General features: G+C 38.0%; 2 protein-coding genes across 5 annotated transcripts in view; both read right to left on the reverse strand.

The window, feature by feature from the left end:
- Nucleotides 1-27,475, reverse strand: part of rsph10b (radial spoke head 10 homolog B) — a 231,345-nt gene that overhangs the window by 182,931 nt on the left and 20,939 nt on the right. The window lies entirely within an intron of this gene.
- rnls (renalase, FAD-dependent amine oxidase) overlaps nucleotides 1-27,475 on the reverse strand; it is a 76,217-nt gene that overhangs the window by 23,715 nt on the left and 25,027 nt on the right. For all 4 annotated transcript variants that reach the window (XM_079596149.1, XM_079596148.1, XM_079596146.1 and 1 more), the window contains exons 5-6: nucleotides 13,913-14,086; nucleotides 1,358-1,533 (exon numbers count right to left, since the gene is read on the reverse strand). In XM_079596149.1, coding sequence (XP_079452275.1) covers nucleotides 1,358-1,533; nucleotides 13,913-14,086 — 350 coding nt within the window. The remainder of the gene's footprint in view (nucleotides 1-1,357; nucleotides 1,534-13,912; nucleotides 14,087-27,475) is intronic.

The raw sequence follows: 27,475 nt of genomic DNA on the forward strand, positions 1-27,475 counted from the left end.
GTGTGTGTGTGTGTGTGAGTAAGCGTTGTGTTCCCGCCTGTGCAGTCTAAACGGGCCTTGGCCCACTCTCTGGCACTCAGCGAGCTCAGCGCTCCCACACAGATGTTCTATGTCCTCTGACCTCAAACTGAGGCCCAACGCTGCATGTCACAGAGGAGCTGAGAGTGTGGGGGCTTCGAAAGAAAATGTCTGTGTGTGTGTGTGTGTGTGTGAGAGAATGCAACTGTGCGAGAAAGGGCGCAGTCCCACACAGTGTGTGAATGCATAAAGTACTACTGTAAGATTGTGTGTGTGTGAGCCATGTGAGTGGGGGGAGAGTATGGATTTCTATGTGTGTGAATCTACCAAGACTTTTCTGAAAAAATTACACTACTTTTTTATTAAACTGTATTTTGTCTGTTTTCCAGTAAAAAAACATTATTTATTCAACATCTACTTCTAATTTATGAGCGAAGAAAAAGTTATAAGATAATAAAACAGAGAATGTGTCATAAATTTGGTTTATAATCCAACAAAATTTAGAAAGGTTTATGCTTAAAGAACTTTTTGTCAAAGTTTTAATATCTGAAAATAAGTCTTAATATCTTATGCATTTTTGCTTTTCAAGTAAATCTTGTTTTAAGGACATTTAGATATTTTTTACTGGAGAACAGACAGAAATAACTATACAGTAGTTTTTTTTTCCAGTGCAGAAAATTCTCTCCATTCAATAGTGAGGTTTGAAGAAGCCATCAGCCTGGCTTTATTAAAAATGTATGTCTGTTGCTGTATAGCAGGGAGGCTTTTATTAGTAGCACTTGCCTGAATAAGCCAACACATCTCCGTTTCGCTCTTGCTATATATGATTACACAGATTAGTGTGGAGCCTTACTAGAGAAAAACTATTTATCTCCAGAAAATTCTAAATAGGGATAAAATAACAAAGAAATTAGATCAAATAAAAATGCAATCTAAAAATAATGAACTATATATGAATTATAAAGGACTGGCCCATGTATATATATATATATATATATATATATATATATATATATATATATATATATATATATATATATTTGGTGCTCAAGAAAAAAATCCTATTATTATCAATGTTGAAAACAGTTGTTCTGCTTAATATTTTTGTGTAAAACAACTATATAGTTTATTCAGGATTCTTTGATTAATAGAAAGCTCAAAACAACTGCATTTATTTGAAATAGAAATAGTTTGTATCATTAAAAATATATTTTCTGTCACTTTTGACCAATTTGCTGAATAAAAGTAATTATTTCTTTAAAATTAAAAAAAAAAATGAATAGTAGTGTTCATTTGAGTTTCTTAGTCAAATTTCACACACAGACTAATGTCATCTCACCTGTGAGTACCTCCATTTCTGACACTTGATGCTGTCAGGTTCAGGAAGCTCTGGCATCACCTTTTCCAGCTCTCCCAGGATGATGGGCTGTACCACATTCTTTTCCTCCTCCAGGTGCTTGATGCCAAAGGGCACACTGGTGTGGACCACCACAGAAGGTCCGCAGTCCTTCGATGCTGCCAATGATACACAGATAATCGTCAGGCTCACATGTGCCTGCTTAAGTCATGAAGCACCTAATTCACAGATCCTACATTGTGTGCTACAGTGAGAGGAGGACTGAGAAAAGTTAAGTAAGGAAATTTCAAACAGAGGAAGGAATGATGGTGAGATAAACAACAAAGACAGCAGCAGAAAAGCAATGACACAGGCTGGAAATGCCACAAACAGTTTATTCTTTATTCAAAAATGTATCATTTTTTAATATTTACTTTGCATGTCATAAAAAACATCAACTGGAGGATGTCTTTGACATAATGTGATGCAAGTTTTAAAGGGACACTGCACCAAAAACAGAACATTCGGTCATCATTCACTCACCCTTATGCCATTCCAATCATCTATGTCTTTCATTCTTCTGTATAACACAAAAGAATGAAAGTCAGTGGGAAATAAACAACACTGGATCACATTAAGAAAAAACACAGACACACGTTTCAATATAGACTATATTACCAAAAGTATTGGGACACCCTTCGAAATCATTGAATTCAGGTGTTCCAAACACTTCCATGGCCACAGTTGTGTAAAACCAAGCACCTAGGCAATGCATGCAGACTGCTTCTACAAACATTTGTGAAAGAATGGGTCGTTCTCAGGAGCTCAGTGAATTCAAGCGTGGTACCGTGATAGGTTGCCACCTGTGCAATGAGCAATTGAGAACAACAGCAACTCAGCCACGAAGTGGTAGGCCATGTAAAATCACAGAGCGGCTCAGCGCATGCTGAGGTGCGCAGAAGTCGCCAACTTTCTGCAGAGTCAACAGACCTCCAAACTTCGTGTGGCCTACAGATTAGCTCAAGAACTTAGAGAGCTTCATGGAATGGGTTTCCATGGCATCCAAGCCTCACATCACCAAGTGCAGTGCAAAGCATCGGATGCAGTGTATAGCACGAAGCAACTGGACCTTAGAGCACTACTGTTCTCTGGAGTGACGAATCACGCTTCTCTGTCTGACAATCCGATGGACAACTCTGGGTTTGCCAGTTGCCAGGAGAACGGTACTTGCCTGATTGCATTGTGCCAAGTGTAAAGTTTGGTGGAGGGGGGATTATGGCGTGGGGTTGTTTTTCAGGGGTTGGGCTTGGCCCCTTAGTTCCAGTGAAAGGAACTCTTAATGCTTCAGCATACCAAGACATTTTGGACAATTTCATGCTCCCAACTTTGCGGAACCAGTTTGGGGATGTTCCTGTTCCAACATGACTGCGCACTAGTGCACAAAGCAAGGTCCGTAAAAACGTGGATGAGCGAGTTTGGTGTGGAGGAACTTGACTGGCCTGCACAGAGTGCTGACCTCAACCCGATAGAACACCTTGGGGATGAATTAGAGCGAAGACTGCGAGCCAGGCCGTTTCGTCCAACATCAGTGCTTGACCTCACAAATGCGCTTCTAGAAGAATGGTCAAAAATTCCGATAAACACACTCCGAAACCTTGTGGAAAGCCTTCCCAGAAGAGGTGAAGCTGTTATAGCTGCAAAGGGTGGGTCAACTCCATATTAAACCCTATGGATTAAGAATGGGATGTTATTAAAGTTCATGCGAATGTAAAGGCTGACGTCCCAAAACTTTTGGCAATATAGTGTATCTTTTTCCATTCATACAGGTTTGGAATAACATGAGGATGAGTAAATGATGGCAAAAGTTCTTGTAAAATGTATCTCTTAAACAAATCAAGCTAGCTGTTGCATTGTTACGTTCCACGTGTTTTATATTTTGTTCTTTCTCTACAGTGTTTGTAAATTATTTTGTTAGGTTGTGATCATTGGATCGTCTGGCTGTCCATCATGCTTGTGACATCAGGACGCTCGACGTCATGACCAGCGCGAGGATCTTTGTAACACCGATAGGAAGGGTTTTTCTGTTAGTTAGTTGAAGGGTGATCGCCATTAATTGTATTTTTGTTTTAAGCAGTGTAGTTTATTCAAGGCGTCGACATACGCTGAAGAATTCGGCTTTATTTCGGCATTTTTCTTTTGGTAGATAGTTTAGAGGTTGGGTTAATAGTTATGGGAATTTTGTTTTGATTATTTTTTTAATATGGTGACACTCTTGTTTTGGTTTCTTTTTCTATCTCTAATATTTCTTTTTCGTTGCTGTAAACTTTTCCGTCCTGGCAAATAAATTCATCATAACTGTGCGTTCACACCGCCGGCTGCGAGAGCGTCAAAGTGGCCGGAAGCCATTCATTTTCAATGAGAGCCGGCGGGGAGCTCCGGCGAGGGCGGCGCGACGCGTCTTGAAACGACGAGAAGAGTTGAAATCAAGTGAACTTTATGGTAATAAGCTATGACGCGGTTCGGCGGCAACCAGCGGCAACCAATCGGAATGTAGAAGTCCTCCGCCTGAGAGGATACCAGAGAACACAATCCTGTAAACTTTGGTTCCGACCACATTAGTTCCTAAGCAAAATGGAGGAAAAGTTAATTATTTCTGTTGCGGGTTTCCCGATATTGTACGACAAACAGGGACATTAATAAAAAGAACGACGAATGGAAAAAGGTGTCTGAAATTGTTGGTGTTTTGTTACTTTCACATTTAAAAGATTTTAATAGGTTAACTTATACCCTACGTGTGGCCAGATTTATGTTCAGTTCTTATTTGCTTTACGGCTCCTTTAAATAAAGTTTTTAAAAAATCACGCATTCTAAAATCTACGTCAGAGCGCCAGAGAGTCCCTGAATCTCACTGCGTCGATGGCAGGGCGGCGAGAGCGAACTTTGCCGCTCTCGCCGGCGGCGGTGTGAACGTACAGTAATTGTTATCTCTGTGTTGTTCATGATTGTTTCTGCCACTTCATACATAGCATCAATTACATATCACTTAAATGTTGCGGATCATCCCATTTTAAACATCTTTAAGCACGTAACATGCATATTCACTGCACATATAACATGTCCAACTTTATTTGTTAGTCATAACAAGTTAGCATGAGAAGTGTTAAGTAACAGTACTCAGCAGCCTTCTCTTCTCCAGACGATGGTTTCCTAGTGATATCATCTATGGGCACACCAAACCCCATGATCTAATGCTTTATGGGCCGAGCTCATCGGCAGAGACATGACCCATGACTGAGAACAGGCCTGTTATATCAGGCTTGCACATAGTGTAGTCATTTCTCTAATGACGCCGTTTTAAAACACATATTTAATATGATTGGAGGAAATCATGCTTTATTGGGCTCCATAAACATGGGCCTGTGTTTGAGCAGCTGGAGTGATTTGGCCCAATGACTCCAAGTAGGATGAAGATGCTGAAAGCCATTGTTGATCAATGCTTGAGGAAACGAGGGCTGGGTCTGAATTAGGCCACAGAGACTAGCTAAAGCTTAATATTAAAGCCTCTGGCAGATTCACATGGTAACAGATTGAGTTTATGATCACCTGTGAGGAGGGGCTTTATACTTAAGTAAGATCTATTCTGTTCAGTAAAGTTTTATGGACCAACAGAGAACGATGAGCCATTTAAATCATGACCACTGGCATAAATGTGGAAAAAGTCAAGCAAATCACATCCACATGCTATACCCATGCCTGGTCCTTAAATAATATTGGGCTAATAAATAAATCAAGTACGACTGATAATAAAGTTGTGGACAAAACCCTTGATGAATAACAAATGATTGAGATTAGTTTATGACTAATATCATCCAAACAGGGCTTATCAGATTACACTTAACAGTGAGTTTAAGTCTTTTTAAACTGCAGATAAGGCTAGTTTTTGATGAGTTTCAGAAGACGTCAGACAACAAAATTGACATGGCAACATTTCCACAGATGGACAAGAAGTTCGTCGTATTTGCATAATCAATATGATAGTTTTCAGTGTGAAATGTTGAAACGAGACTACCCAGGATAAGTAACAGTACAAGAGAATAAAGTTTGAGATAAAGTTAAGAATGACCCAGGGTTCAACTTCACATTTTTCAATTGTGAAAAGTCTATAGGAAAAAGCTGGTTTAAGTCAATACCACCACAGGTAACAGACTCCGTGTCAATAGAGGAGGTACATGTGAGGAATCAAGTGCCTCTGTTGGATAAATAACAGAAGAAAATGGATAGATATAAATTCTTGTCCAAAATTCCAGGTCATGAAATACTAGATTGTGCCCTCATAGTTATATACCTGTATGTTTGAACTACAATTCAAAAGTTCAGTGTTGGTTAGATTGTTTTTTTGTTTTGTTTTTAATTTAGAGAAGTTACTTGCTCCCCAAAGCTGTATTTACTTAATCAAAAATACAGTAAATACGGTAATATTGTGAAATCTTATTACAATATAAAATAACTGTTTTCTATTTTAATATATTTAAAAATTAAATGTATTACTCTGATGGTAAAGAAGGATTTTCAACACCCATTACTCTAGTCTTCAGTGTCACATGAACCTTCAGAAATCATTTTATGCGGATTTGCTGCTCAAGAAATAATATTAATGTTGACAACAGTTGTGCTACTTAATATTTTTGTGGAAACGGAAAGATATGAGGTTAAAAAGAACAGATTTATTTTAATATAATTTTTCTGTTAATGTATACGTTTTTAATGTAAATTCTGATCAATTTAGTGCATTATTTGCTGATTAATTGCTTTGAAAAAACTTTTAACTGTTTTTTACAGACTAATTATTTACATTTAATTGAATTACTCGAATAGAATATTGATCATTTTATTATGTCAATGGCAATTTATTTGTGACTCATTTATTTGTGTTTGACTTACAGTATGTTTACTTAAAAATAATACTTTTTTTTATTTTATTTTAAAGAATGTTTTACTTAATCGGAATGATACGAAACTTGGTAAAGGTTTTGGCCCTTGCTATGTGAACAACAACAACAAAAATCATGGAGATGATTCATAAAGGTTAAATGGCCCTGGAAAAAATAATCACACTTGAGATAATCACGATCAAAAATGACCACATTGGAAATCAATAGGAGATGAATTTCATCTAGTGGAAGCTTTTGGTTCTGCACTCAAACAAAATCTTACCGAAAGCTCATTTTTCAAGATATCAAGCCCAAATTTGGAACACAACTTGTTTAGATTTATGGCTTTGATTTTCTTGAGGTTTTAGAGTAAAACGTGTTTTTGAAAATATATATTTGATATAAAAAAAATTTAAATAGTATTTTTGTGCATTTTTCATGACAATAAATGTAAAATTCTGTAACTTTTTTAAGTTCACATTTTTCCACTTCAGCAATAATATGCCCAGTGTCGTCTTTAAAAAGAGATGAAACTTAAGTCTGTGCTCTAAAGCATGCAAGATTTACGACAGTTTAAGTTGGAAATTTCATTTTCAGGTCCATTTTTACAAAGTGAATAAATGGATTATAATAACTACAGCATACATATAATTTAGTAATATAAAATCACCTAAAAAAAAAAAAAAAAACATTATCGAACTAAAATATAGTACATTCAATTAAAACAATAATTTGGTAAATGTTGACCATGTGAAGAGCACCAGAGGTTAATTAGGCTTTTGATCATGTTAAAATGGCTTACTAGTTTATTTAGTTCATTTTCTTATTTTTTAAAACCATTTAAGTACAAATATCAAAAAAGCTGTAAATAATAGAACATAAACCAAGAGAACATGCTGTTTGAGGATGTAGGAAAAGGTTTCAAATATTAGCTGCAACGCTGGCATGGTTCAAGCGAGGGAAAGAGGAAGTCATTTTTTCAGTGGTATTCACTTGCTTATGTAAGAGTTTACAAGCATTTCAGCTAAACCTAAAAGAGATCACCACATACATTTTTCATTTCACTTCAAATCAGCCACATTTATGGCAGGATTGATGGAAGGATTAACTTCACAATTATGGAGAATTGTTTTTGTAAAAAGAACAAAGTATCTGAAGATATAATAGCTGAAATTATTGTTCTAACCAGTCTAGGTTGACTTTGGCTGACCATTATGAATATCAGAACAGGGCTGAAACACAGAGACATGGTCATTTTCCGTTTGCAGAGCAGTCAGACTATATACGTGTTTGGCACAGTGCCAGGCAGAGAGGAGGGGAAAAGGAGAAGCAGAGGGTGAGCGAGAGAGAGAGAGAGGAGAGAGAGAGAGAGAGAGAGAGAGAGAGAGAGAGAGAGAGAGAGAGAGAGAGAGAGAGAGAGAGAGAGAGAGAGAGAGAGACCTTCCTTTACAAAAAAAAAAGAGTTTGAGTGTTTATTTGTAAGTGTGCATGTGCCAGAATGTGACTGTGCATGAGAGAGAGAGAGGTCATGAAGCGTGGGTAGAGGGCTGGCATTGTGCCTGCTGGTTGAGTCACTTATTTCTTGGTGGGGGCAGAGCTTGTCACAAAGTTCACAGGGTGAATAGGAAACTGCATGTACTGCCTGACAGAAAATAACTTATGAATTTAACGTCATTTTTTTCCTCATTAACCCTTTAAGCCCTGCAGGCATTTTTTTAGAGTTGTTTTTTTCCAAAGTGACATACACAAAAGTAAAGACTCATAACTCCAAAACTATAGCAAGCAGAGTCCAAATGTTGGTATCGTTTGATAAAAAAACCTTTTAGATTTTTAGGGGGGATCTTTACATTTGGACATTCTCATGCAGGGAAACTGCTGATAAAAGACAACAACAACAACAAAAAGTGTGCTCCGGGGAAATTTTACATATCTTTCTTTATGACATGCAATAACTCAGGAAGGAAATAAGGTACAGGAGGACGAGCTGCATCTGGATCAATTTTTGTGGAGATAGCATAAAGTAAACAAATGTTACAGCATTTGGAACCAAGGTAGCTTTTTTATTTAGCCCTTGACACCAAGAAGGCATTTTTTAAATTGTTGTTCCTCCGTGAGGAATATCCCATGATCGACGCAATGGATTATGTTGTTTTTGGACTCAATCGTGAACATCCACTGTAAGTAATGATTTTTTGTAATGCCATTTTCTACGATCTGTGCATGTTTCATGAAGTTACAAGCGTAAACGCCACGTAAAAGCTTAAACATAAGCTTACATCACCTTACGTGTGCCTGTGGAGTTTTATGTGTTATAACTCCATGAGAGTATATCTTCTGATCTAAATGACAGTTTGGCCTCTTTTTAACCGTGATCTGCAGTAAATAATGATGTGCCACTTTCCACGATCGGAGCATGTTTCATGAAGTTATGAGCGAAAACGAATAAATACTGCATCCGTATATTATTTACATGCGAGTCTGGCGTGGCTTCACGTACAAAAACTCAATTTAAGTTCAATTTAAGTCAAAGCTCAAAACATTTATGCTTGTATTCTACCCCGTGATACCTTTCTAATGAAATATGACACATGACTATCTGAGCTGTATGATGTTTTTGACATATTACACACATAATAAATTATGAAAACTCTTTTTACATATGAGCAAATAAACCTAGGAGAACCTAGGAGTTAATCAAATTGGCTAAATGCATCGTAAAGTTCAGACTCTAAGCTTTCAAATGACACCTATTTTGTGTTTATCAAGGCAGTTGTTTTGAAAAATATGATTATTAATTATTTCGTAGCTAGCCTGCCGGCAGAACACTCCATTTAAGAGGGACTATTCGATCAAAGTGGTTAGATGCATTAAAGAAGTTTCTAAGCTTTAAAATGATACATATTTTGTGTTATTCCATTCAATGGTTGCTTAGTAATTTGAAAGCGTCAGTCAAACACTAATAACTTCATCTTAATAACCCCTTCGCTTGTGGAATAAATGAATCATGCAGAGTCTGACTGCAACCAAATCATATCTGCAATTACTGAAGTGTGTCACTTTTCAGGCGACAATACTCCCTGACACAACAACACTGGCTCAAGTAATTCACTCACCTTCATGTCATTCTAAACGTGCATGACATTTTTTCTTATGCCGAACACAAACAAAGAAATGTTGTAGGATAAAAAGTCTTTTCATTCTGCTATATTGAATTGGGGCTTTTTTAATGCTTCAAAAAGGATGTAAAAGCACCATAAAGATATCATAAAAGTAGATAATATGGTTAGCCCTAGTTGTTCTTGAGAGTTCATAAGAGAAGTAGTGATATTTGATTCATGAACAAATCTGTTGGGTCAAATCGTTTCAATGAATACAACTCACAAAACCAACTTGAAAAATTCTTTCCCGAATCTTGACTGATCTGGTTCCCGAGTTCAACTCAATGATTTACAGCAGCTCACTGGAGGGAAGGATTTTTACTGAGTTACTTTGGTCTATTCTTCACAAAAAGCTATGATTTCAGAAGACTCTGAATATAGCAAGTTGTTTGGACCACTTTTACGACACCTTTATGGTGCTTTAGCATCCTTTTCGAAGCGTGAAAGCCTCATTAGCCATGGGTACTAAACCCAATGAAAAGAGAAACTGGCAAATTTCTCTTTTTGTCTTTCACAGATGAAAGAAAGTCAAACTTGTTTGGAGCAACATAAGGGTGAGTAAAAATAACAGAATTTTCATTATTGATTGGAATATACCTACAATTTCCTCCCGTAATTACATACATAATGTTTTAATTAGATAATTAATCACATCCAGAGAACATTTACGTCCATAACACCCACATCCAGACACATTAGTATTAACTACAGTGATCCCAATCCCATCTGAATCAGTACATGAAATGACAGACATCCCATAATTATAACTTAAAAGTCCCTTAGAAAATGAATCCGGTCTGAATAGTAATTTTTCTTTGGCATTCTGGAAGCAAGTTTCATACTTCATATGTAATCAAATTCATATCAATTATGAACCAGTTCTGTTTTTGGGAAACCATCATCTAGCCCTGATCTACCTCATTCCACATTTACTGAACGGCATAAATGGGTTTCTCGCCAGACGCTCAGGAACACAGTAATAGCTTATCATTAGCGGCCTGCCAAAAAGTTTTCAAAGAGAGCTTGGGGTGCTCTGTGAGATCAGACTCAGACCTACTTTACTGGAACTACAAGCAAAACACATTACAGAAATGAAAATGAAGATTAAAGCATGGTCGCGTGAAAGCTGAGGAGGCTGGAAGGAGTGTGCCGGGCTAAAAGAACAGCACAGCAGAATGCAAAATTTAACAGCTCCCTAATTATGATGTTGCCCTCGGAAACACTGGAGTGGATGAAAGGTGACAGGTGTAGAGGCTGTTTTCACAAGACTATTTCCACTGGGCTACTGCAGATACACCGTCATGGACTTACAGGCTTTGTGAGGAAAAACTCACAAACACAATCACATGCAAATTCTTCACAAATAAAAAAGCTTTTTTCAGTCACGCGTACACAAAAATGATACACGACACGCACACACACACTCTGCTCCCAAACCTAGTGAGGTGCCTTATAAAAAAACACCTTATAAAATTAAATGCTTTACAACGGTCTAACACAAATGACACACAAACAGTGACAAAACTTTTTCGTTCCATTTCGCCTCTGGCTCATCATCTGTTGACTTTCTAGCAGCTCCCTGTTTTAATTACTTAAACGTGTGATGTGACCAAAATCATTACCAGGATACAAATCTCTTTTATTGCCTTTGTTACAGCACTTTTATATGTGCTAGACAACATTATAAATACAATATAGCTATATATCTAAAATCTAAATCATCGTTTTACATTGTGATATCACCAGGCTCTAAATCTTGCTCTATAGTAAAGCACTAAGGCATAATAAACATAACAGTATGACTTTCTGTAAAGCTGCTTTGAAACAGTGTGTATGGTGAAAAGTGCTATTAAATTTGACTTGCTGATAAGATTTCAAGGCAGACAAACTCAGTGCTGTAATTTAAAGGGCCCCTATTATGGATTTTTAAAAATGACATTTCATGTAGTGTGTAAGATGTGTGAATGAAAACATCCTGCAAAGTTTAAAATCTGAAAGTGCACCGTATATAAAGTTATTGGGCCCTATCTTGCACCCATCGCAATTGAATTTGAACACCGACGGATGTATCAATCCTATTTTGCACCCGACGCACAGCAGACTTTTCCCTCCATGCATGCGCACTTAAATTAGTGAATGAACTTGCGCTCGGGGGCGGTGCAGCGAAAAGAGGAGGTGTGTTCTGGCGCAAACGTTCCCTGGTGCTATTTTGCCGTTTCAGAAAACAATTCCGCCACTGACCAGGAAAAACCCAGTCTAAAGTCAGTGGCACGTTGCGTGTGTTATTCATATGGTATTTTAAGTGCGCATGCTTGGCCATAATGTAGAGTGTCCACAACGCATACACTTTATCTCATCTACACAGACCCAGCAGTTTTCATTTTTGCAAATCATACATTATTACAAGGAAAAATATTAACACACAAGGAAAATCATTGTTGTGTCCATGAAGATGTGAAAAAATAAATCTAGCTTACACATTCACCCAAATTATTATATGCGTTCAACCGAAGCTAATTTGCGTGGGTTTCTCCCATCCCCAATGTCACTTCTCTGTCTTTTACGGCCCTGGCGAGAACGTTGGTCTCCTCGGCTTTGAACCGCTCCTGGCGTGCACTGGAAAATACGCCATTATAATAGCAATCCGTCATGGAACAAGCGCGTCTGCTCTTAAAGGGAATGTGAGATGACACTGATTGGTTTATTTCACGTTACGCCCAAACCAAACCTATGAATAATGAAGCTACTTCAGACCAACCCATTTTAGATTTTAGATAATAGCAACAGCGCCTGAGATCCGCCCATAAAGTTACTTGTGTTTCGCGTTTGATACTTGTGTTTCCGATCGTTAAAATAGGGCCCCCCTGTCTTTCAAAAGTAAGAGTCGACTCTGAGTCAAGGAAATGAATCGTTTTTCAAACGAGTCATAACCCGTTTCGTTGTGACGTCAAGACGAAACATTAGCATATTGCCCGCCCACTTATTGCGCGCGCAGACACCAGGGAAAACTTGAACCTCAAACACTTCAGCTGATTCCTGTGGATACTGGATAGCATCATGTCGAGACGATGCTGTGCTCTACAATGTGAAGGTAAAGCCAGTTTTTTTTCACTGCCCAAGGACGAGCATGTGAAGAATCAGTGGTTAAAATCTTTACCACGATATCACAGCATTATAAACGTAAACTTTTGCTGTGTTCCCTTTATTTTAATGATGACTGCTTCTCAAATCTCTGAGTTCAATGCAGGATTCGCAAACCGCTTGCTCTTGAAACATGGTGTTCAAAAAAACGTAGTTTTGAGTTTTATATTGTGTAGGTCACCTGCTAACTGGCTAACTCATGTTATCACTGTCTTACTGAAATACTTCTGCTAATCAGTTGTGGGCCACTATTACCTAAAACTGTGTCTATTAATGCAGATTGTGTGTCGTTCTCACTACTTTGAGGAAAGATTAAGCATGGAGCAAGATGTGTTTTACCAACGTTAATGTCACATCAGTTGTATACATGCACTGTCATTGATACGGTTTCCACGTGTTCACCGCAATATATTAGAAAAATACTTGGTAAATAAGTAAAATAATCAGTTTGTTGATGGACATGCACTTGTTAATGCTGATGGTGAGGAATTACAGTTGCAACATCTCATAATGTACCTCAAACTGAGTAGCGTATCACTGAAAAACGTCCTGCTCGAGTTGTCCTTGCGATGCAGGTTCGGGTTGAATTGTTCTTCCAATGTTTCATCATCGGACTCGCGCTCGCATTGATATGGCAAAATCGACGTCATTGTTCGTTACTGTCTTTACGGTGCAGGAAGCCTCAGGACATTCAGAACTGACGTCGTTAAGGCAATGGGTGCTTTTGTTTTCGGCGCGCGCGCTGTACGCGGTAAACCAATCACAACAGACTGAGCTGTCTGGCCAATCAGAGCAGAGTAGCTTGCAGAAAGGAGGGATTTAGATTGATTCAACTGACGAGTCGTTTGAGAATCATTGAAAATGTGGTGATGTGCAAATGTATTTTATGAGGAAATTAAACAGTTTTTTTTACCTTTGATGCATGTAAACCTGTTGTAGGAGAGTCCAAAACAACTTTAGGAAACTTTAAAATAGCATAATAGGGGAACTTTAAAGAAAAGGACAGACACTGATATGACCAGGGTGGAATACCAGGGACAGGGTATTAGAAATGTCTTTAGGACTGTCAACCAAAAAATTTTAATAAAAACAGACGTGTCACCATCGAAACTGAAACTGATTATGACCATGACCATCTGTAAAATTCAATGGGCATCAGTTTGGATTTGAAAAAATAAATCGGATTTAAAAACCAAATCAGATTTGTGTGCAGTGTGAACAAAGATCTTGAAACACAGTGAGAGAAAGAAACAGAAAATGCAGAGAAACAGAACGAAACGTCAGAGCGGGAGTTGGAGATGAGAGGAGGAAAATATGAAGGCACTGACCTAAATTGCGCTTTTTATCATCTATGGCGATGAAGCGAATGCAGGGATTATTGGAGACGTACTTGGCCGCCCAAGGGACGTCGATTCGTGCGTCGGCTTTGTAGAAGAGTCCAAGTGCGTAGCGGGAAGAGTAGCTGACAGCCTCCAGCTTCTTCCTCTGATTCTCCCCCATCACTGCACAGACACACACAAACACAACAGCACAGGATGAAGCCTCTGGGCCTCCGTTAGTTCATCTCTCTGTTCACTTCAGACATACGCCAGAGTTGGTGCCTGTGAAGAACGGGCCTGTAGCATTCATAACGCACAGATCAAATGAGGGAACACTGTGCCGTCAACTCACAGAGCTTCTACAGCACCAAGTCTGATAACACACATGGGTTAGTGTGACTTGAGTGTGTGGTTGATGTGTAGTGCCTATAAAACACAACCAACTAGCCTCTTTTTGCAGCTGAGATGAGCCGTGCGGAGGTTGAATTGGACAGTGAGTGACACTTTAATGAGAACGCGGTGCATGGACTGATTCGCTTGTGCATGTGGGGCTCTTTTCTTTTTCTTTTTTTTTAAACGCTGTCCTTGTTTCCGGTCTGGAACATCTGTTATTTATTGGAAACAAGCAGTCACACTAAGGCCTGCTTTAGTTATTTAGGGCCCACAGGTACCGAGTGTAGTGGAGGTCAAAGGTCAGCCCTTGTGGAATCAAATGCATATTTCTACTCAAAGACACCCCTGTTTCCAGTAAGGAAGAAAGCATTTCACGGACAACCGACAGAGAGACCTGATCAACATTAGTCTATCTGAGGAGTATCTTCCCCTCCTGAAGCAACAAACAGATGTTTGGTGAAAAGTGATGAACAGAATGCTAACTCATCATTTTCCCTTTGCACATGTGTGATTCAGTTCCAAAGGGCAGTGTCAGTGTCAACAAGCTCGGGCACCCCTCTGTGGCCCCAGTAAATCCATATACCGTTTAAAGACCTCATGAAATCAGTTTCCTTTCCTGTGTTGATGTAATTCCTATTGAAACAGGAAGTTTAGGTGGGACATATCGAATGGCCTCTCCTTTATAAAAAAGCAAAGACAAAAAAGCCATGAGTCAGAATTTTTTATTCTTCTTTTGATGATTCCGGGTTCACTAACTGTTCAATTCACACATCCTATTAAATGAAAAAGCCTATTATTTTACATATATTTAATTATGGAATATATTCAATTAACATTACATTAAGATTCATTATTATCATTAATATTAATTTGTTGCACAGTTGTAACCTGTATGTTTTTTATTCTGTCTGTATCACAGAAAGAATACAGATGCAAGAACCGAAAAACTAAACAAACGTAATTTGATTCCAGTATTTTTTCCACTGTGTGAACGGTTCTTAATTCAAATAAAATCTGTGCAGATGAGTCAGCAATTTTTTTGCTCTGTTTTCAGAGAAGATAAAGGCTGTTCATTTTAAATGTGTATATCTGCTAAAAGTGTATTCTGTCACTGACAGCTGTAATAAGCATATAGACAATAAATGTACAGTAGAATATAGATGACCTCACAGTTCCATATAAGTCAGTCACATTTTGACGTTACGTCAGAACTGACTGATGCATTGGGATCTTGCCCGAGGGACCAATCACCTTTGAGTGGTAACCAGTGTTAATTTCGTTGACAAATAATTTTCGTCATTATTTTCTTCAACAATATTTTTTCACAGACGAAAACGAGACGATAACTAAATAAAAACTAGTTTTGAATGACAAAAACTAGCGATCCAGTCAGAACTAATGTCCTGCGTTTGTGGTAGATGCGAACATTTGTACTGTAACGTGCTGATCTACCCAGCGGGACCACATGATCCAATGTCTTAAAGTGACAGTGGGTAATAAACCTAATGCAGTCGGTGTCCTTAATTTTGATCAAGCAACAAAAGAAAAAGAGAAAAGCAATGAATTATTGCTTGTTAATAGCTTTAATAAGAATTAATTATATTTAATTCATACAAATAAATATGTCTGCTTGAAAGAATAAAGAATGATGTATGCAAGTAGTTATAAAGAATGCATGTGTCATTCTTTGAAAAGAAGACGGTGTTCTAAAGTGGTTTTATTTAATTTCAAGATATTGTTTTACCAAGATAATGTTACATTTTTAATCTGCATCATAAACTAGAGATATTTGACTAAATTGGCCCCTAACAGAAAGTCTTGTAATAGGAGTCAATAGGTGTAACCGGTTACACCATTTGAAATTTCAGTTTAAAATCAAATTTGTCAGGCATTATCATGGACACGTATGTAAGCATGTGGCCTCGGTAGTTAGTGTCACCAGGGGTCCTTCTCTGTGATATCATTTCCTGTCACATGGTCTATTTACAGTATACAATATTAACAAAATGACTCCTTGAATGTAGGTAACACCAGGGTTACCCAACTGGTGCCGTCTGGCGAGAGCAGGGGTGACGTGTAAAAACTCCCATCAAACATTTTAAAATTGCTAAAATGTGTAAAAAAATATTTTTTTACCATCAATCTCGGATTGTCGGATGTCTATAATAACAACAAATAATGCACACAAATTAATAATAAAAATGCAAATTACAAGTTTTCGGTGTTGAATTGCGGGGGTTGCGCATGATTTCATTCCTGTGCCTCATTCCCAGTCCACATACAGCTGCCTCTTTTTCTGTTGCGCTTACGGTCAAATACACACGAAAACATTGTCCCAACGTCCGTCTTGCCGTGTATTCACATAAACACATTGATTATTATGTCCGCGCTGCTGTCAACGTAAAGCGTGCAAGTAATGTTTCTCAGTTTAAAGCGCTAAAAATATTTAACGCAATTAACGCGGCATCTGTTTTTTTCTGTCATCCTTTGGCTAGCGTTACATTATATAATCACGTTCTTCTTCATGCAAATGCTTTTAAACCATTAAAACCTTTTGAAAAGACAAAAGAGAACGCGCTGTCTGTGAATGTCCTAAAAAACTGATATTTTTGGACAAATGTAAAGTGTCACCAAAAGTGAAATAATAATCCTCAGGCTGAAGGAAATGTGTACAGTAGAGGAAAGCAAACCTTTCTATCTATCTATAGTCATTTTTGCTCATTAAACTGAATCATCGAAGGTCAGAAGCAAGTACATTGGTCAATAAAGTGAGATTAAATGCATACAAATTTATGTTTTATTTAACATATTTAGTTATTGGAGGTTTGCATAGTATTCTGATTCAGCATTTAACTGATTTTATTCATTTTGAGGAATATTGAATATTTTTTGTGCATGTGAGATGAGTAAATGCTCACATTTAGTAGAAGTAGAATAAACATGTTCACACACACACACCTCTGCACTTTGATTTGTCTCAACATGACAGGAGAGCTGTCAGTCAATAAATTGGAAAACAAAGTAACTTGCGTTACTTATTTGAAAAAGCAACTCAGATATTTTGTTGTAAAATTTAAAAGTAATATGTTACTTTACTAGTTACTTGAAAAAGTAATCTGATTACGTAACTCAAGTTACTTGTAATGCATTTCCCCCAACACTGCTGATCACGGAAATGAAAGTGAGAGCACGCACTTTATGACAGCTCATAGAGTCATTTTACAGATATAAAGTTTACCAGTTTATTAAGCACCCACTGAAAAGGTGTGTATCTATTTAGTTGTAACGAGAGTTTTGTGTACTTCACTGTGTATGTTAATGATAATGAAAGGGAGAGAGAGATAGTTTATGGATAAGACTTTAATGTGCACTTCTTATACTGTGTTTATTCAGCTCTTACAGTGATTTTCTGGAGTAAAACTGACGCTTCATCTTTTGTGTGATGTACAATAAACTTCATCAGTATATTTTTGGTCATTATTCGGACACGGTCCGCTACAGCAGGCTTGTATTAATAGTGGCTAAAATCAGATGACAAATACATTATAACCGCAATTAAACTAAACTACACCTGTACTATTTCCATACAGCATATATTCTCTGGCTTTGTGGGGATTATTGTCCGACTCTGGCTCGAAATTAACACTACTGAGAGTTTCTGTTTTGATATTATCATTCTGTGAGATGAGATTGTCCTGACAGAACGCAAGCTCGTGAGGCTCCGCCCTCTGGGCCGGCAGCAACAGCTCATTTGCTTATAAGGGATATACACTAAAACAGTGCGTTTTTCTGAGCCCCAAAAAGTGACAAGCTGTAAAAGCTTTAAACAAGCTGTAAAAAATGATCTGTTGGGTATTTTGAGCTAAAAACTTCACATACACACTCTGGGGACATCAGAGACGCATTTTACATCATGTGAAAAGGGGCATAATATGAGCTCTTTAAATCGCAATTTTAACCAGAAAAATCTAAAATGTATTCCCAAAATCACACAGCCCTATAGCTTCTCTCGATATCAGCATGTGCACAGTTTCGTTTTTTACAGGGACCAGATGCCACTGATGAGTCATGCTGACTTAAACATTCACATGAGTCTCTATACATGTACATGAACATTAAGGGTGTCACAATTCTCCAAATCCTCGATTCGATTACATTTTCGATTCTAAGGTCACGGTTCGATTCGATTCTCGATTTTTACATAATTTGTTTTTTAAAGCACAGGTTGCTATGCCCTTTTTAGAACAGACTTGTATAATATCCGACCTTTGTTCGCAATGTACCACACTACATTGTCAAATTTAAAAACATTTATTAAGAACATAATGTAACAATAACTTATATCTTCAGTCAATTGGAAACTTAAGCAAAATAACCTGCCGTCTAGTTTCTCTTTTGTAACTGGAGTCTTTTTCACAGAAGATGACATTCAAGTTCAAAAAAACAACCAAAACAAACAAACAGTTGTTGGTTTAACAGATAAATCTATGCGTCGCGCGGCGCCACGTCTTTAAAATTCGAACACAGCAAGGGCTCGACGCAGCGACAAAACGTCCTCGACATCCTGTGTGAAAGTCCCTTGACTCGCAGCACTTTAACATGCATGTTTTTTTTCCGCTTGACAAGCCGACCGAACGTGACATGGGGCGTGGCAGCATCGACGATTCCATTTTTTTAATTAGAAGTTTGAGATTGTGACTTAATTTCAGTGACACCCTTAATGAACATGGTAAAATGAAAAAAGCAAATTTGAAGCAAATATTCTAGGCTATGAGATACAATTTTCAAAAGTCCTTTGAAGACATAATTAGTATGGGTTTCATGACCTTATTTCAGTGACATTTTTTTTTATCACAAACCATGCATAAACATCAAACTACAAACTTTTACATGCGTGTTGCTGACATTATTTTAGCAGAGTTTGTGCTGAATACAGTGTAATCAGACTTTAGCCATGAAAATGTCACAAGTAATAGAAATAAGCACAAATGTCAGAGCATGTCAGAACACCTCCAGGGCCCACAAAACACCTCAGACCCCAGAGGGTTAAGCAAAGATTTTAGCAAGAGGTTCCTGTCAGTCCTGTTCTCTTTATTTTAAGTAAAATGAGTCAGATTACTGAGAATCTCACCCGTTGTCTTTAATGGATCTTGGAGCCACTGTCTCATTCTTTGAATAGTTATGCTGATTGGATTAGGACTGGTGACACTCCAGAGTCTGGGGCGGGTTCCTATACCTGGATACTTCATTTGCATGCTTTGTTTTAGGTCGTCAGCCAGGTGCTTTGTCTGCATTTCTAAGCACTGCCTCCTAAAATCTATATAAACTACAATGTACACAGCCTTCGTTAGACTTGATGACTGCAGTACGAAAACAGAACAGGAGCATTCTCAATAAAAAAAATTTATCCCATAATTTACTCAACCTGAAGCCATCCTAGGTGTATATGACTTACTTCTTTCAGCCAAACACAATCTAAGATATATTAAAAATGTCCTGGCTCTTCCAAACTTTATAATGGGAGTGAATTGTACCCTAGATTTTGAAGCCCAGAAAAAATGCTTCCATCCATCATAAAAGGGATCCAAGGAGCCATTCACTTCCTCTACTTCGGGACACTACACCTCCCTAGTTGGGCCCCAGTGATCCACCTCACTGCCCCTCCACGGTTGCATCTGTGGTTAAGCTGGTGCAGCTTTCACAGTGTCTGGGGGCCTGGATGGGGGCCACAGTGTCTGGGGATCTGGAGAAAGATGCTTTCCAAAAGGTTTTATCGTAGTTTTTGTCTAACTCCATTGACTTGTAGCTCACAGCACATCCAATACAAGTCAATGGAGTTGGACAAAAACTACGATAAAATCTGTTGGAAAGCATCTTTTGCAGCGATTTTTGTGTGAGCATATCAGTGAACACCCCTGACCACTCCGTGAGTTTCACGAAAGTTTAATGCGTTTTAGGAAGCATTATTCCAGTGCACCTATGCAGCCATTGTGGAGGTGGGGGGGGGGGGGGACTTTTTCAAGCTCAAATAGCAACATTACACACTAAAGAAAGTTGAAAATGTAAAAAAGCATAATAGGACCCCTTTAAAAGATTTAAAAAAAAACATCCAATCCCAAAGTTAAAATGGAACTGGCATCTGGCTCGCCGAATGACAGTGATGCCACGCAAACCCCTCCAAACACCATAAACCATTGCTGTAATTTTGTTGTCACAAGAAACGCTTCACCAACTGTAAGTTTGATTAGAAAGCAACCAACTGACAAAGATGGAATACGACAATAGATGTTAAGCAGTCACATGGACTGTCCCCGGACATGTCCCTTTTATCACTGTTTGTGTCATTGTGGAACATCTGGGGGAGATTAGGAGCATGTAAATGTGCCCCTTGGTACAGAGACAATCTTCTGCAGCATCTGAGCGTGGAAAGCCAAGGATAATGCAAACCCTGTCAGTTGAATCCATAAAGAGGCTTTCTTTTTCTCATGGTAATGGAATCTGGTTACAGAACACACCATTGTTAATCGGCATAAAAGATCTCGACGAAGGAAGGGTTATCTAATACAGATATGAGAACGTTTTTTACCACATTAACCCATTTAAGTTGTCAGAAAACACTTTCCCTAGAGCTGGACAATGAGTGCAGATGCACATTAATGAATCATCTCCTTTCAAAAGGCTATGACTTCCATTTCAAGTAAAACGAGACCACCTATTTGGTGGTCTGAATGACTTCAGCTTAGCCACAACTATTGAGATGTTTTTAGAGCTGTGCATTCAAAACAGAAAAGCACAGGCTATGTATTTTCTGGCTGCTATGGTAAGTAAAGCTCTGAGTCATATACTGCCACATTCAAAGTGTATACTGCCCTACATTACCCCCAATCCCTTCCTGCCCGCTCAGGTTGGAAATTACCTCTGACAGGTTTGGACTGTGGGTCTTCTAGATTTCAGCTCAATCACATGCAAAGAGCTCACGAAACAGCTGAACTGAGAGAAGGAGCAAAGCAAAGAATACATACTGCTTAGGCTAAAATCTTATTTTATAGACACAGTATTTCATTTTTTTCATTACAAATGAAATTGTCAACATAATTACAATAAAATGAAAATATCTGTTATGACCCCTTTTTGCTTTACTGGCTGACATTCAATGGAAGCAAGACAATCTGGGCTTTTTTCACAAGTGCAATGTCACAAATTCGCTTACATTTGATTAGTGACCAAATACTTTAATACTTGTGCATGCCTAACATATTCCCTCTCTATTTTGTCATAACTTTTCTTTTTTCAAACTTTTCAATATCATAAACCTTTTCCAGTTCTTAAAGCATGAGACAAAACAGGTTAATTTAAAAGATGTTTGGTGTATATAGAAATATATTTCTAGAGAAAAAATCTGTTTGAAATGCTTATGAGTGGTGTACTTCAAGCAAGTTAAGCAATATTACAAAATTATTCCCAGAGTCCTCTTGGTATGTGGCTTTTTCCTTCTTCATCAAGGAAGCAAGAGTTGGCTTTAGGTACTTAAAATGAATTATACATCCACCTGCACAACTGATGTTCACCTGGTGGAATATTATCCCTTTTTCCTCTCCCAGTTGTCCTCAGCCCATGGAGAGATGATGTATGCTTTTTTTATATATATATAAATTATTCACTAAAATGTGCAGTTTTACGTTTTCCACTTCTTTATAAAAGATGAATATGCGTTGTCTGCTTGCTCTGATGGTTTCCTTGCTTAATGATAAGTAATAGCACTAATGTGCAATGAGAGCAGTGAGCACTTCAGTAAAAATGTCCTCTTAGTTTAGACCAGAGGGATTTGATTTCATTACACACATCTGTGATCTTTAGCCTCCTTCCCTGACACATCCTCCAGTCGAAGGACTAACAAATCCACATGAGCACAAATCTACACGAACAGTCAGGTTCTTTCAATATCCTGAAGGGGAAAAAACAGTTGCTCTAAGTGAGCCCTGCATAGCCTCAATGCGAGACATACCTTACACGAAACCACATTCACTTACTGGGCTAAACACACACACACACGCACCTGATGTCCTCTTCCTCTTCAGACACTTGTCACCACTAGAGTCTGCTTTACATCTGTCTGGACCTTATAAATCTCCAGTCAGGGCAGAGCGGAGGGGCTTCTGACAGCATGTGCTGTATGTGCAGGACCAGCCTCACACCAGATACATTCACAAAGTCAGTGATTGGCAACTGTATTTACTGGCAGATGTGACTCTGAAACTGTCCTGTTCATACAACAGCTTACAGGAGCAGCTCAAATACTGCATAGTCAAGCTGCATTATACTCCTGTGCAACTACTGACAGATGTTGGGATGTACTTGAGATGTACATTAAAATTCTTGTTGATAGAGTATTTTTCGTGCTGTTAATGGCTGATATTAATATTCAATACTATTTTGTCCAAAAAAAAGTCACTTCAAAAAGATTCATTTTGAAATTTGCTTCTACATTAAATTATTAGCATGTTTAATTGAGTTTTTTTTTTTTTTTTTTTTTTTGATGACGACATCTAAATGTAAAAATCGGTCAAATCTTCCTTAACCAAAAGCATCTTCATATGGTTATTTTATTTTTAAATGAGTATAGAGTGCAGCATTTTTGTTGTGTCCTGACTACTGTACACACAAAAATTAAAGGGATAGTTCACCCAAAAGCCATACAAGTTAAAGCCATACAAGTTTAGAATGACATGCGCGGGAGTAAATATATATGTAACGTTTACAGCAAACTTTTACTTAGCTTTACATTTTTAGAACTCACAATTAAAATTTGATTGTGAGTTTGCAAGGCAGTATTTTTAGGTGAACGTTCGCTTTAAGAATGCCGTAAGAATATTGTAATATTACGATGTTATGTTGTACTGTATGCCTCAAAGCATTTCTAAGTTGTTCAAAGCATTTCTAAGGATTTCTAAGGATTCAGATTTTTAGAAGGCAGCTGTCTGACTCTGAGATTGTGAACAGGAACCTTTTTTCACCGTTTGTGTAGCATTAGCAATACATTATTACCGCTAGCTGTTTGACAATGTCAAGCAAAAAGCGAATAATTTTAATATACCGTAATGTGTCCGACGTTGTAGAGAGCGATACATAAAACACATTACAATTCTGATACATTGACTTGTAGACAACCTGTTGATTAATCAGTTTCTGGTTAAAAAATATATGGAATTGAACCAGTATTTCCACTTGCCATTGTGCAGGGTTTACTAAAGTTGAACGAGTGGATCAGGTATTCTGAGCTTGTGTGATTAAGTGGAGGCGGGGACAATTAGCATATTCATGTTTCCGCAAATACTTAATGAAGCAAGAGTGTAGAGTTACATTCAAGCTATTTTCAGGCATGAATAATTTTTTTCCACAGGAAAAAACTTTGAAATATGGGTGATCAAAGATGAGTTTTAATGGATAAAATTATTGACTACATGGGGACTTTAACCAAATCTGGGTGTGAACAAAAATATTTAGCACTCCATATAAAACTGAAAGTTCAAGAGAACAGCATTTCATTTTAATTATATCAGTTTAATGCATCCTTGCTCTTTAAAGAAAATACTTTATCCTACTGACCCCAAACTTTTGAACATTAGTGTAGGGCTATATAAAACAAAGAAAGGAAAATAGGGCAATGCTAACCGCCACCTTTCCGACACACATATGCAGCACATTTGACAGCACACTTAAGAGACAAAAGCCTGGATTTCAAGCTACTCCCAGCGAAACCAAAAGCATCATAAGCTGACTGCATATTAGCCGCCACCAGACTGTGAGCGTTTCCCTCGTCTAACCTGAAAAAGCAAACTGTACGCAGCTCTATAGCAGGAACCCGAGGCTAGTCATTGACACGTGTTTGGCTGTGCGAGTGACTACATTAGTCTCTGTGAGCGTGTGTGCGTGCAGCTCTGGGACGAGAAGGTTAACATTTTCCAGTTGGCCGCTCGGGGGCATGTATTGAACCCTGCACTTGTGGCCCCTGGATCTTTGATGTGGGAGTGGGTGAAACGTTCATGAAACTCAGCATGTTGACAGAGCGATCCTTAATCAATACAGTGAGTCCTAAGATATGTTTCTGCAAAGTGACTGCACTTAGTCACCAAACAACTTTTAACAAAAAAAAAAAATACAACATATCATGTCAGGAGCAGGTCAAGACATCTAGAATTTCCTTTAATCTCTAGAACTTAAATGCAGAGGTTGTGTGTACCAAAGGTCTGGTGGTCTCATGCTAAAGCATGAGATATGAGGCTTTCTTCTAAATCTTCCTCTCTTAAGCACGCATGTGTGTGTGTTCGGATAAGGGGGTGGAGAATTACTGAGCTACGGGGTGATTAGAAAAGTAAGGACCCAAGGGAACCTGTAGGAGGGAATCTGGCTCAAACCAGGAAGTTATGCACATCTGCATTACATCCACACACACGCACGCACACACAATAATGCCAAATAATATTGAAAACTTCAACAGTCACCCATAATGCACTGGGCATGTTGCCGTCCAAAACCACACCCACCAATCTGCTATGGATACGCTTACCACAAATACTGCCTTGCTTTAGTAGGAAATACTACTTGGCAAACTTAAATTTATAATGGTGTCAACTTGTTTTGTTCTCGGATGTAAGAATTCACAGATGAAACATTTAATGGAGTGAGTTACTTTCGGTTCCAGACAATGGCTAGATGAGGCTGTGATGAACTATAAATACAGAGAGAATGCCACAATGGAAAATCTGAAAAACCTCCATGTTTGTAGTCAAACAGTTCAAACTGGATGACCACGAACATCGTGTTTTAAGCCAAAAGGAGGGGGAAACTGAAAGGATTTTTTAAATGTTTATTCAGTTCTGGCAATTTCACCCAACCCCCCGAAGCAAAACGCTGTCGCGTAGAAAACTGTTGCCAGTGTTACATTTTTACCATAATGCTGTTTGAAAAGTAGACATAGTACGATACAATTACAATACCTGTTCTGTTAATAACCCTCTGTCGATCTGACAGAAGCCGGTTTAGGTGGCTAGCCAGCTATGTTTCAGTTTAGTTTGCTCCAACTCTGGGTTTTAGGCACTATGAAAGTGGTTTGGCTTTTAGTTCATCACCATAGTAACTTACGCTCCACGGCTAACCTGGTCCAGGGCAGGTTATATTCCAGGTAAGAGATCTCAAACCCAAATTGGACCAATCAGCTGTGAGCAAAGGATAAAGTCACTCCACCTGTTTCTAATTCTACAAATTAAAGGTCACTACATAGCAAATGATTTTTAAAGTAATCTTAATCTTTTTAAAGACAAAATCGTCTGGCTTTTAGTAGGCTAACACTTATTTAGAATAATAATTTAGATATTATTTATGTAATTATTTTAATCGATCACACATATAATTTTTGTTTATCAATTATTTTTACGCACAGTTTAAAGGAATAAATATATAAAGGTAATATAAATATGCTGTAGAATCAACAGATTGAGCTATAAAATGACTACATGTGAGCTTAAAAGTTAAATTCTCTCTATACATTTATCAACTGTATAAACTAACTACACAATTTTTACTTGCACTGAAAAGAGCAAGACTTTTTCTTTTAGTTGTCCTCTTTCATAGAAAGCTATTTTCTTCTTGCTGTGTAAATTTGTTTAAATGCTTAATATGTTTCAATCTCGTAATCTTCTGCAGAAGAGAGAAGTGAATCGCGCTGCTTCTCGTGAGAAATGAATCACAGTTTCACTCTTTCTCAGCATGTGATTGGCTGTTCGCTACTGATGTCACACCTAAACTCAGGATCAAAGCCGGAGTTGACAGAGAAAGTTGATGATCAGCATCATGGTACCAACAAAGCCTGATTGGATTGGTTTGGTTTTATCAACTCCAAACTAATCCTGTAACCCAGAGTTTGTTCAACTACCATTATGGTACAGGCCCCAGGTAACATGAATAAGTAAACATTGTGCATTTACATTTACTACCGACATTGTAACAATACAAAGCGTGTTGGAAATCAGCGATTTTAACTAACATTAAAAAAAGATGAATACATATTGTAACACATGCATTGCTCATGAGGATGACACATTTTTCGACACAGAGTTGCTACCTATGTAGAAAGTTTCAAATCAGTCACTCATGAGATTTCATTTCAGAATGCTCCCTTAAATGACTGCCTATGTAGGCCGTAGACAAGCAAGACTCACTGTGTTTTGGAAGAGAGCCATTTTTTTTATGCTGCTTATATCAGGAAGCCTCTATTTTAGAACAAGGAAATGTGCCATTTTCAAATGAGCTTGTGTGGATATAATTAGCAATAGTTAACATAACAATGAGGCTGATGAAAAGTGCCATTTGCATGTAAACATTTGGGTTGTGATTTCATGCAGAGCTGCATGTCATTTGCTGGGCTGGTTACACATCATAAATGCTGCTTGACTTGAAAATATAAATCCAGTGTTATTTTGCGACAAGCTCTCTGGTTCACAGGCAATCATTGAGGGGTAAAAGGCAGAAGGTGATGAATTACTATACAAGGGCATTTTCTCACGAAACAAAGTGCATATTTTGGCTGCTAATGTGTCATTTCTAAGCACACAGAGTCAGCTGGGACCATTCCAGCAGTGGTTATGGAATACGTGTGAATATTCCCTAAAGGAATAGGTCTTGGGGATCAAGTTTTTTCTTCTTCTCAACGATTGGCCTAATTGGAGACATCAGTGCAGGGTGTCAGGGGATGTGATATAAACCTCTTTTAGGAGGTGTAACTGTCCCATGGTCAAGTAGACTAATTAGGACTCATTGGTGTTCAGCGCTGGGGAAGCGATTACAAAAGGGACTTTTGTGAAAAATGAGGGGTCAACTCTGTTAGCGGTTTTAGAGGTGCAGTACGCACCAAAATGGGAATTGCACGGGACCTTCAAAGTTAACGCTTCAAAAACCACACAAAGAGAGTATGAGGGTAAGCCATTCAAACAAAGTTGTTTACATTACCGTCGTGTTTGCTTTGTGTTGTTTTTGAAGCATCAACTTTGGAGGTCCCATGCACTTGCATATGGACCCACACACATATTGATAATTTTTCCAAAAATCTTTGTTTTTGTTCGTATGAAGAAAGAAAGTCATATACATCTGGGGCCATGAAGCTGGTTTAGGTGACTAGCCAGC

The sequence above is a fragment of the Phoxinus phoxinus genome (assembly GCF_949152265.1).
Source record: "Phoxinus phoxinus genome assembly, chromosome: 21".
In the NCBI taxonomy this organism is placed as follows: Eukaryota; Metazoa; Chordata; class Actinopteri; order Cypriniformes; family Leuciscidae; genus Phoxinus; species Phoxinus phoxinus.